A 12582-nucleotide genomic window follows, 5' to 3' on the forward strand; every position below is an offset into this window, starting at 1 on the left:
TTGTAAAAAGTTGTACAGAGAAGATCCAAACCTCCATCGTTAGTTATTTTCTCACAGACATGCATAAAATGTTGGAGTGGGTTGTCTTTTGAGTAATTTAACAAAACATAATAACTAGCCTACAAGCTAACATCAGCGCTATTCTCATCAGTACTGGGCTCCGTTTAGCCATGCCCAATAGAATCTGGAAAACTGAAATAGTGAAAAACAGTTTAATGCTATTCCTCAAACATTCAGTACTACATACATGTAGTTCTCAGTCTTGGCACGTTTTCAGCAATTATCTTCAAATGTATAAGGAATTTAAAAACAGATCTCTGAATTCACTTTACAGGGTCTTTAACTACAGTAATTCAGAATTTTCCTCACATCTGTTTTTGATTTAACTTACCCTCTCGCTTAGCAGTTTATATCACGGAACCTCATCTTTTCGAAGGGACACGTCACAAATTCAAATTACAGTCGTAGAGAAGAAGGCTAAAAATCATCACTCAAGCCATTTACCCTGTTTTCTCAATCGCTCTGCCATGGTTCAACGACATGGAAGGGTTTGTTCGGCTTTAGTACGTGTGACGTCATGGTGAAAGGTTCTACGGATGCGTCATCGCTATACGTACGCACCAGCGGGATGATCCCCTGTTGATCTTTGACATCCTGCTTGCCCATCATGGTGTAGGACTTTCCGGCTCCAGTCTGTCCATATGCAAAGATGCAGACGTTGTAACCCTCAAAGGCGTGCAGCAGCATTTCCTCGCCGATGTCTTTGTAGACGAGCATCTGAGACGCGTAGTTCACATCCGCCGGCTGATGGCGGCAATAAAAGCGTACGTGTTAATATGAACAATGTGCAGCATCTAGGCGTGTGCATGTGTGCGTGGGGGGGTTACCGAGGTGTGCGACCAGTAGGAGTAATCAAAGTTGAAACTCTTGTTGTCTTTAGCCTGCTTGGGGTTGATGATCGCTGGAAGACAGAAGGACAAGGAGAGCATTTTGGAAAAATAAAACCATCCATCAATTTTCGATACAGATTTTCCTTATTATTATTAATTATTTACGAAAAGCAAAAACACATCTACTGTAAAATTATTGTTTTAATACAACATTTTAAAAAATGAATGAATGAAAAAAATGAAAATAAGTGTATTTCATAAAAAAAAAAAAAAACATATAAAACAACTACAATGTATTACTGATTATTATTTAATTGTATTAAAAATCAAATCACATTAAACATTTATGTATTAAATAATTATAAAATATTTTATCAGGCAGAAAATTAAATGAATAAAAGTGCATAATAAACATTCATCCATCCATCCATTTTCTGAGCCGCTTCTCCTCACTAGGGTCGCGGGCGTGCTGGAGCCTATCCCAGCTATCGATTAGTTGTGTGTGTATGTATATGTGTGTGTGTGTGTGTGTGTGTGTGTGTGTGTGTGTGTGTGTGTGTGTGTGTGTATATATATATATATATATATATATATATATATATATATATATATATATATATATATATATATATATATAGAGAGAGAGAGAGAGAGAGAGAGAGAGAGAGAGAGAGAGAGAGAGAGAGAGAGAGAGAGAGAGAGAGAGCGAGAGAGAGAGACATTATTAATTACATTTTTAAAAAATTATTTATTTAAATATTACTTAAAATTGTTTTTTTTTTTTTTTTTATAACAGACAAAATTAACTGGGGGCATGAAAAATAAATGTTTTCTAAAACAGTAAACAAAGAAAAATACATGCTATATATAATACATGATTTTTTTATTATTATTATCATATTTGTTACAATTCTAATTAAAAAATTATATACAAAATAAAACACTGCTCAAATAAAAACAAAATAAACTACATTAAACACATAAATATATAGTAATAATAATAATAGTTATTATTATTATTATTATGTTATTGTTATATAATTTTATTTAAATAAAACAGTAAAAAAAAAAAAATAATCACATGGAAACAGACAACAGTAATGCTTTTCTAAAACATTACATAGATAAGAAAACAATATAATGTACTATTTATTATGATTACAATATTTACTATTATACATTTTAATACAAAAATAAATACACAAATAAACTATTTTTTTATTATAAACTATTTTCCTATTATAAATAAATGAATATATATATATATATATATATATATATTTATATATAATTAGTTAAATAATACATTTTTATATTCAATAAAAATATATAAATATTACAATAGCAAATACAAATACAGTAATAAATAAATTAAGAATGTAATAGAAACAGAAAAAATTTGAAATAAAAATCACAAACCCTTTTTGTAAATAAAATTAGCAATTATATTTTTTATTTTATTGTTATATATTATTTGTTGAGCATTGTATGAATGGGTCTTGAAAAAGGACAGGTGGAAACCATCCAGTAAAACTGATTACTAGCCTGTCAATTTAGATGATGAACGTCACGTTCATTGGCCAGAAAGAGAAGCACCTCACCAGCCATTCAGGACGTGACCTGGCGCAGCGGATGTTCTAATGAGTTTGTGGGCCGACGTCAGCACCCCTCGCTGTGCTCCGCCGGTGACGCCACTCTAAGCGGCGCTATTAGCACGCTGAGCACGTCCTTCCGTGTACCACGCGCGCTTCTTTTCATGACGGCAACGCGGACGTGGCAGCAGCTGTGTGAGCCTCGCTCACCGACCGCATCATTAGGTACATAACCTCATGACATTCAATGCAAGAGCTAGATGTAAAGGGTCTGCATTGATAAACATAATGATACTCCATTTTTTAAATTCAACCCTTGAAGCCACTTTCAATATGAAATTTCATCAACATCTCCATCATGAGTAGACTCACAAAAAGGTCTCAAGAGACCATGCCCGAAAATTACACAGGAAGTCTGCCATTTTGGTGTGAAGTGGCCATTTTAGTCATTTCCAAGGGTCCTTCATAAACATTCTTGTCCTGGAGATTTTGTTCAATAGCTACCAAACTTGAACTACGTAAAGTTGACAGATAGGCGATGCTAAACTGCGAAACATTTGCGCTTGGTCATTGTGTGGGGCAATGTTTGATGGTTCGCCAGGAAACTCCAATTGAATGAGAATCTTCCCAAGCAGGAAACTCCAATAACTCCATAATTTGGGAAATTTAGCCCCCCAAGCCAGTTTCACTTAGCAACATGAAATATGGTAGACATGTCTACCATAAGTAGACGCCCAAAAAAATTCTCTAGAAGCCATGCCCGAAAAGAAACAGTAGGTCTGTCATTTTGCTTTCAGTTCTCCTGGTCCCAGGGTGTTCTATTTGGGAATCTCTGCCTTCAGCTAAGTCTTAGCAAATCTGAGGGCTCTCCAACAAGAGGCCCATTATTGCTTCTGCTCAGTGCCTTGCATCTTAATTAACCGCAGCGTGGGAGAAAGTGAAGAAAGAAAGTCACCCCCCAACACACACACACGCACATACAGCACTACCTTTAAAAAATAAATAAACAAATGATAAAACAAAAAAAAGATGTCTGCCATGTGGGAAGCGGCCTATCAACCAGCAGGGAAACGAAGATGACAAGAAGTCAAGGAGACGTTTATTTGCCGCCGCTGTCACTCATCCACACTGCAGAAGCAATGAACTCGCTCACATCCTCACACCACACACACACACACACACACACACTCGCACGCACACACACACACACAGACACACACACACACACACTCTCTCTCTCAAAACACTTACCACTCAAGACCGTCTATGGGCGAGTCTTTGTGTGGACACCAAGCTGCATTACAATGTACTTATTAAGTGAAACTGGGCTTTAAAACGCAACAGAAGGGACACATTTGCACCGTAGCAGACACACACAACATTGTGGTGCAACTGCATGTTAGTGTCTACAGGAAAACCGGGCATTATGATGGAGATATTCTGAGTAACAGAAAGAGTGGATTTAATAAGTCGCGTAGCTCGCCAAAATATCAACATGGATGCACACAACATTGTGGAGTGACCACATGTCGAAGTGAAGTTGGAAAAAAGGGACCATTATGGAGAAATACAGAGAAATTACAAGAAATAACGCAGACTAGGCAGAGCAAATGAGAGATGTATCTTACTGGAACATAAAAATGGTTGCACACAAGATTGTGGAGTGACAACACGTCAGACTCTGCTGGGGGGAAAAAAAGGACTAATAAGATAGAGCAATGTCAGGAAACATCCCGAAAAATTAGGCAGACTGGGAAGAATAATTAAACCGTGTATCTTCCTAGAATGTCAATATAGACGGACACAACATTGTGGAGTGACCACATGGCAGACTCCTCTGGGAAAAGAGAACTATCATGGGGGAAAGGTCGGGAAACGACAGCAAACTGAGTGGGACTTATAAACTGTGTAGCTCCCCGCAACATAAACATGGAGGCACACAACATTGTGGAGGGACTCCACATCACAGTTCTGTTTTTAAATCAACATCACCCCGGCAAAAAATAAAAATAAAAAAGTCACACAGCTGAGAAGCCATGTTGTCGTCTAGTCAGTCGTGACATGACACAGGGGAGGGCGGAGGTTTAAATTAGGCCAAACGTTCAATATTTCACGAGGCTTCATCTATTATTGACGCGTGGCTTTAACTCGGCAAACAGACCACATATCCAGTGTCTCCTCCGAAGGCCAAGATAAAAAGACATGCTCGCATTTTTGCATTGACAACACACGTTACTTGTCAAATGCTGGCTTAATCTGGGAGCAGATTATATCACCTGCAGCGCGTGACGCTAAAGGGTTTTCATAATATGAGCGACATATTAGTTTGATGAATCTTTAGCACGGGCAGCATGGTGTCTGAGTGGTTAACACATCTGCATCACATTTGTGGGGTTCAGGGTTCGAATCTAAAGACTTTTATAACTGAGATGCTCTAAAATGTTGTCAAAGCACGACTTTTCTATTACCCAGTTTCCTACCCTCAGTATAATTCCTTGCCATGAAGATGGCACCAAAACACTACTTTTCTATTATCCAGCGCTTTGGCAGCATCTTAAGGTGTTTCAGAAAGCGCACAAAAACAGCGAATAGGCAAGTTTTGTAGCAGACAGGAATACGTTGAACAAAAATTCGGCAAACTGGTAAATTCGCAAGTAGCTACTCGCGAACAGGCGCGAGGAACACTCACCGGAGAAAACTCACATAACCAAAGGGAGAACATGCTAACAATATTTTTATTATATTATTATTTATGAATTGCTTTATGGTTTCTTTATATATGTTTACTAATTTAATTTCATACTTTAAGTAAGCTTAATATGATTTTCAAAATTTCTTATTTTATTTTGAATTACATTATTACTTCTTACTTTATTTTGAATAATTGAATCTAGTAATTGAATTGTTTTATATCTTGCTTTATGTAATGTATGAACATCCATCCATCCATTTTCCATACCGCTTATCCTCACTTAGGTCACGGGCATGCTAGAGCCTATCCCAGCCATCTTCGGGCGAGAGGCGGGGTACACCCTGAACTGGTCGCCAGCCAATCGCAGGGCACATAGAAACAAACAACCATCCGCACTTACATTCACACCTACGGGCAATTTAGAGACTTCAGTCAACCTACCACGCATATTCTTGGGATGTGGGAGGAAACCGGAGTACCGGGAGAAAACCCACACATATTATTATTTATTTGTATTATCATTATCCATCCATCCATCCATTTTCTGAGCCGCTTGTCCTCACTAGGGTCGCGGGCATGCTGGAGCCTATCCCAGCTGTCATCGGGCAGGAGGCGGGGTACACCCTGAACTGGTTGCCAGCCAATCGCAGGGCACATACAAACAGACAACCATTCGCACTCACATGCACACCTACGGGCAATTTAGAGTCTCCAATTTATGCATGTTTTTTGGGATGTGGGAGGAAACCGGAGTGCCCGGAGAAAACCCACGCAGGCACGGGGAGAACATGCAAACTCCACACAGGCGGGGACGGGGATTGAACCCGAGTCCTCAGAATTGTGAGGCTGACACTCTAACCAGTCGCCCACCGTGCCGCTATTATCATTATTTCTGTGTTATTTTTTTTGCATTAATTGAATTTCGTATTTTAAGTATGTATTATTATTTTTATTTTTTTTGCATTATTTAAAATTTTATTATAAATTATATCACATATTATTAATATTTACAAAAAAATGGTTAAAGGACAAATATTATTATTTATTAGTTTATTTTTATGAAGTGAATTTAGTAGCTGGAATATGTTTTATATCTTGTTGTTTTTAGGATTATTTCTAATTTTATTTTGAATTACATTTACCTATTAATATTACTATTTGCAAAAAAAAACAGCAAAAGGAGGACATTTTATTTTTACTTTATATTTAACTGAATTGACTAAGTGAATTGTTTTATATTTGCTTTGCTTACGTATTATATTGTGATGTTATTACACTACCATTGTTTATGTACTTATTGTATTAATTCAATATAGTAATTTAATAATTTTATATGATCTACTGTATTACAATTATTATTATTATTAATGATAATAATTTATTTAAAATGTTAGTAATTTAATTTAGTAAGTAAATTATTTCATTTTAATCTGAATGTTTTTCTTTTTTTTTTACTCATTTTTTTTATCCATTAATACATACATTTCTTGGCAGAGGTGTATTTAAAAAAAAAAAAAAAAAAAGCGATTTCCCACTGAGCCTTGACATCCAGTAACCGCTGCTGTGATTTACCACCGTTTAAAGACAATTGACATAACTATAAAACAGCTCTCAAGTAGAACGCTTGACCTCTGCCAAGGCCACTTAGTTGTACTTCCTTGTTTATGTCGGATGACAAAAGACATTATGGAAGTTCCAAAGGTGAAATTTCACAACACAACAACATACTCGTAACGCATGGTTGTACATCCTTTTACGGAATACGTATATCCTAATACACACATGATGTTCTGTCCACGCCCAAAGTTGAAATATGGGTGTGGTTTCAACTCACTCGTGGTGTTTCCTGACATCTGGATGATGCATTTGCTCTCTTTGTTCATCTCCCTGGAGTTGAAAGGGCGGACTCGGACCGCCACCTTCACAGAAGCCCCCGCCATTGTGCGCTGCCTTGCTTAGCACCTCCGGGTGCCCGCTCGTTGTTTGCCGACTTGACTGGACCACCGCAGCTCTGTGGAGGGAATCGAAGAGGAACTCCAGGTTAGTTTTATGTCACTAAAAAGAAAAGAAGGACAACCTCCTGTCCTTGTGAGTTGGACACTTACTGAATCACCTGCGTTTATGTTTCGACTCTTTGTACTGACTCAGAAATATGATGATTTGTTTTACAAACTTCATGAATTCTCCCAAGAAACCCCACAGACTGATTCGGTTCCGTGACTCGGAACTGACTCACTGGAAACACTGTGGACTCTGACAATTCCATTGGATCAGTCCAGTGACACAAGTACGAGGATTTAGTAAAATCACAACAGACTCACATAAGTCAGTTGAATCGTTTCTCTGACTCAGGTAAGTGGAATCGCCGTAAACGCCACAAACTCGGAGGATACAATTCACTGACTCGAGTTAGCGGATTTAGTGAAAACACAGCAGACTCAGATGAGTCACTTTTTTCAATTCACTGACTTGGGTTATTGGACTCGCTGTAAACACCACGAACCTGAATGATGCAACTCACTGACTCCAATTAGCGGACTCACTGGAAACACCACAGACTCAGATAATTCGGTTGCATCAGTTCACTGACGGTGGCACGGTGGACGACTGGTTAGAGCATCTGCCTCACAGTTCTGGGGCCCGGGGTTTAATCCCCGGCCCCGTCTGTGTGGAGTTTGCATGTTCTCCCTGTGCATGCGTGGGTTTTCCCCGGGCACTCCGGTTTCCTCCCACATCCCAAAAACATGCATGGTAGGTTAATTGACGAGTCTAAATTACCCATAGGTGTCCATTTGAGTTCAACTGGTTGGTTGTTTGTATGTATGTGCCCTGCGATTAGTTGGCAACCAGTTCAGGGTGTACCTCGCCTCCTGCCCGATGAAAGCTGGGATAGGCTCCAGCACGCCCACGACCCTAGTGAGGAGAAGCGGCTCAGAAAATGGATGGATGGATGGACAGTTCATTGACTCAAGTCAGCAGACTCGGTGGAAACACAGCAGACTCAGATGAGTCACTCTAATGTGTCCATTGTATCAGTTCACTGACTTGATTTTGAGCACTCGCTGTAAACACCGCAGACTCGGATGATTTGGTTCACTGACTCCAGTCAACAGACCCACTAGAAAAACAACACTAACTCAAGTGACTCGAGTGAACTGGATGTCATTAGTAAGCGACTCGGAGTATGGCAGCACAACTGAAGCCGTCCTGGTGTTACAGATAGAATATAACCCTTGGGCGGATGTTTGGGACAATGGCGGCGTGCGCATTGTCAGCTGCCGCTGTGGCGACCCGCGATAAAGTGAGCGGCGACAAAAGAAGAGCAGGCGCAGCTAAAACATGCTTCCCGGGATTAGAGCGCCACATTCCCGGATCTCGCGGAACTTGAAAGCCACAATGCCGTCACTCTGTGTGTCGGGAAAAAGCATGACTCATTTATGCCAATCGAATTAATGGCGATCCTCATCAATAACAGACAGAGGGCGTGTGGGATGACGCAACTACAGTGGAAGTACAGGAAGCATTAAGGCAGATAGAGAATTGATAAATGCTAATGAGCTACCAGTTTGTATCCTAACAAATAGCAAGATATACAGAACCTTGAGTAGAGAAAACCCAAAGGCTGATTGATAAGGATCTTACATCTTGTCCTGTATTTGAGTACTACAGAATAAAAAAATGAGAATTGACAAAATGCTAACATCCTTGCAGTTCTGCTACATCAGGGATGGGCAACTGGGGGCCCACGGGCCCACACTTGGAGTTGCCATTCGATTAATTTTGGGGAAAAAAATTTTCATTGGAAAAAAATTCATCCATCCATTTTCCGTACCGCTTATGCTCACTAAGGTTGCGGGCGTGCTGGAGCCTATCCCAGCCATCTTCGGGCGAGAGGCTGGGTACACCCTGAACTGGCCGCCAGCCAATCGCAGATTGGAAAAAAGGGTTTTGGAAAACAAGAGTGCAACATAAATGTAAACCGATAATTAAGATAAACATTCACCGAATTACGGTGGGTAGCGTAAACACACTTGAACGATAATAATCAACGTTCTTACTACGGCAAAAAAAATTTTTTATTCAGCATTGAATGGTGCAATGCATGCTGGGAACCAAAATTTATGCGAGAATGCCGAGCTCTCAAATCAAAAGTACACAAACAACAGCGATTATTTTTCTTCACAAAAACCGCTGACAGTTGTCAGTGCATAAGGAGTTACTAAAATGTGTGTCCTCCAAAAACATGGACATATTTAATGCAGTTAATAGTGTCGCAAACGCGCATGGTGGCTCGGACAAGCAGCAGGAGAGGAGAGACGCACCTGCGCTCCTTCAACAAAGCAGAGTGAACTGCCCTGTACAGCAAAATGAGGCGGGCTAATAATTTGGGAATATTTAAGAACATGCAGGAAAAAAAAAACATACAGCAATATAAAATCTTTGAGTGAGTTGATTTTTGTGAGGACTTTTCTGCTCTCTTTGAATGGTAATTTTCATGTAAGAGAATAGCACCGGGAGAAAAAAAAAAAAGTCTTTTTTTTGTTTGCGTCAAACTTGTTGTTGGAGAGTGGATATTGTATACATGCATTTGCGCATGAGGTACCGTATATTAAGGTACTGTTGTGTACAATAAAAAAAATAGACATATGCATATATTTTGTCCATATTTAGAATGGCCTTTTTCATCTGGTTAGGAACGCCCAGTCCTCTGTGGCCCCCTGGTAGCACTGATGAAAAATTGTGGCCCCTTCCATCCTTTGAGTAGCCCATCCCTGAGCTCGATAGAAACTTGAGTACGAAAAATGCAAAAGTTGATCGATAAGGATTTTATTTCTTCACCTCGGTTACTAAAAGGAAAGTTGCCAAGTAGGTCACTTGCTAGCGACACAACTAGGTGAAAGCTACGAGCTAGGTTGCTAAGTAGGTAGATAGGCAACATCTAGACAATATATATAGACAAGTCGCTGCCAGGTGAGTTACGAAGTAGGTGGGTAAGTAATGTCCTGGCAACACTGATACAGAAAGGTCTACACACCCCTGTTCAAATGCCATTTTATTGTGATATACAAAAATAAGACCAAGATAAATCATTTCAAAACTTTTTCTCACCATTAATGCCACCCGTGTGCAACTCACACACAAAAATAATGAATGTTTTAGAGAGAGAAAGCAAAAATAAAAAATTGAAATAATATGGTTGCACAAGTGTGCACACCCTCACATAACTGGGGATGTGGCTGTGTTCAGAACTATCTAGTCACATTTAAACTCATGTTAAATGGTCAGCACCATTTAAAGATTTCTACTAGGTTAGTAGTAATTTTTATAGATATGATGCTAAGTCGGTTGGATGCTGAAACGCTGGCGCAACAAAAGTAATTGGACACCGCCTGGGTGTTTTCTGCTAAGAAGGTGTCCACTTACGTCGCTGTATATCCCATTTGTGTTTTATTTTTTGAAAAAAGTGCCGCCCAAAGGGCACACGCCCAAGGTTACCCCCTTGATGCTGGCTGAAATGAAGTCTACTGATGTATACTGTGAAGTCACGCTGGCATTTCTTTGCTGAGTCATCACCGTCACCGCCTCTGCTAAGTGCCACCTAAATGGACATCATGTGCCACGCATAATGGCTCTTAAGAGTGGCATGCTGTTTATGTCAGTCCCTTAGCATTTAGCATACACACGTGCACATACACACACACGTAGACAATGATTTAGTGTCTTTTCTATACACAAAAATGACATTAAATGGGATATCTGTGTACATTTTGCGCCAGGAATGACAATGCAAGACAGTCAGGGCGGTCACCGTATTGCTGGTGACAAAAGGCTACACCTCATGTCACTCCCAAAACGTCACATTTGAGTCATTTTAAACACAAATAATCACAATTATTTAGTTTTAATAACCAGTCATCAGGATGAAATGTCATTTTGTAGAGAAAATGCAGATGTCAAACAATGTTAATTCTAAAGACGCTCGCAAAATTCAATTAAAAGCCATCTAAATTGTGTTAGCATAACATATATTCATATTTTACAATGATTTGGATTCGAATATGACAAGTATTACGGGGGAGACAGTGGCAGCCTCTTCAATGGCCGCACCCTGAGCCCACGTCCTCCGGTGGGATTTAAAACACACACACAAAAAACAGCAAAACGTACAAAAATGTGGAATAGAAGCAGAATATTCATAAATTAGTACATACGTGATGTTAGCACTGTGTTGTGTGTAGCTCCGTCGTGTTTTTAATCAGAGCCTTCCCGCCTACTAGGAGCCTCCATCAAGACAGAAGGACTCGCTGTCCTCTATCGACCCGGGTAAGGCGGTGCCTTCTCGGGGTAGGTGGTGGCCGTGGGGGCCGCTGACAGGCGGGTTTGGCTGGGTCTGGATGGTGGTGGTCCAAAATGGTTGTGTCGGAGGCGGATGCTGTACCGAGCCAGCGGGCGGTGACGTCACCGCCGAGGGAGGTAACAGCATCAATGCGGTGGTAGGAGGAAGGGAGGGAGGGAGGGAGATCAAGGGAAGAGCGAGGAGGGAGCAGGAAGTGCACCTTGTCGGACGTCTGACGTCATACAAAAGTGACGTGTTTTTTTATTTTTATTTTTTTATTTATAATTTACCGAGAGGATGATAGTAGAATATCAACTCGTTTCACTCAATAGTAGTTTTAAAAAAATGCTAAATCCTCATTTTTTAGAGGAATTTTGAGAAAATAAGTAGGCCTACCGGTAATAAGTAAGATAAAGTCATTTGACATAAAAATAAATGTTTGAGCACAACAGGAGAAAGACTCATTTGAAAATCAAAGCTCTTTTTTTACATTTTTATTTCGTTTACTGAAAAAATGAACTGTTTAGTTTGTAAGTCAAAGCAGTCATCAATAGAGATCTTTGCTGATACTGCTCACACTCATAAGTGAAGTTATTATCATGGCAAGTCAGAATAACGGCAAATCATTTTTGATCCACTCGGGCAACTTGGTCATAAATGTCCATCTTTAGGGATACATATTTATCTGATCATCATTCATTTGACCAACTGTGTAAATTTTCGGTTAGGCACAGTAAAGAACGTGTATTGTTCAAAATAGCCTTTGAAAACATACATATTTTTAAACATAACTACTAATGTTTACATGTTTGAAGTGACTTTCGGAGCACCTTATTAAGAATTTGAGGATGATCATTACTGCATGTAGAAAAATCTTATTTTTAGGAATGTGCAAAATCAACAGTTTGTCTTCCTTTTAGGGCAATGAAGGCTGCAGACCAAATCAATTGCAACAAATGTAACCGTCTGAATTATTAGGATTATTATGATTATGATTTTTTTTCCACGACCCACTTTAGGCTCCCAACCCAGCAGTTGAGAATCATTGTTCCATGAGGTGTATTGTGGAAA

General features: G+C 39.5%; 1 protein-coding gene across 1 annotated transcript in view; it reads right to left on the bottom strand.

Annotated features, from left to right (window-relative positions):
* kif1aa (kinesin family member 1Aa) overlaps positions 1-11599 on the bottom strand; it is a 47245-nt gene extending 35646 nt beyond the window's left edge. The window contains exons 1-4 of the mRNA XM_061683060.1: positions 11387-11599; positions 7009-7185; positions 888-961; positions 622-804 (exon numbers count right to left, since the gene is read on the bottom strand). Coding sequence (XP_061539044.1) covers positions 622-804; positions 888-961; positions 7009-7114 — 363 coding nt within the window. The 5' untranslated portion in view covers positions 7115-7185; positions 11387-11599. The remainder of the gene's footprint in view (positions 1-621; positions 805-887; positions 962-7008; positions 7186-11386) is intronic.
* Between the last annotated feature and the right edge of the window lie 983 nt (positions 11600-12582).

The sequence above is a fragment of the Phycodurus eques genome, chromosome 8 (assembly GCF_024500275.1).
Source record: "Phycodurus eques isolate BA_2022a chromosome 8, UOR_Pequ_1.1, whole genome shotgun sequence".
NCBI lineage: Eukaryota > Metazoa > Chordata > Actinopteri > Syngnathiformes > Syngnathidae > Phycodurus > Phycodurus eques.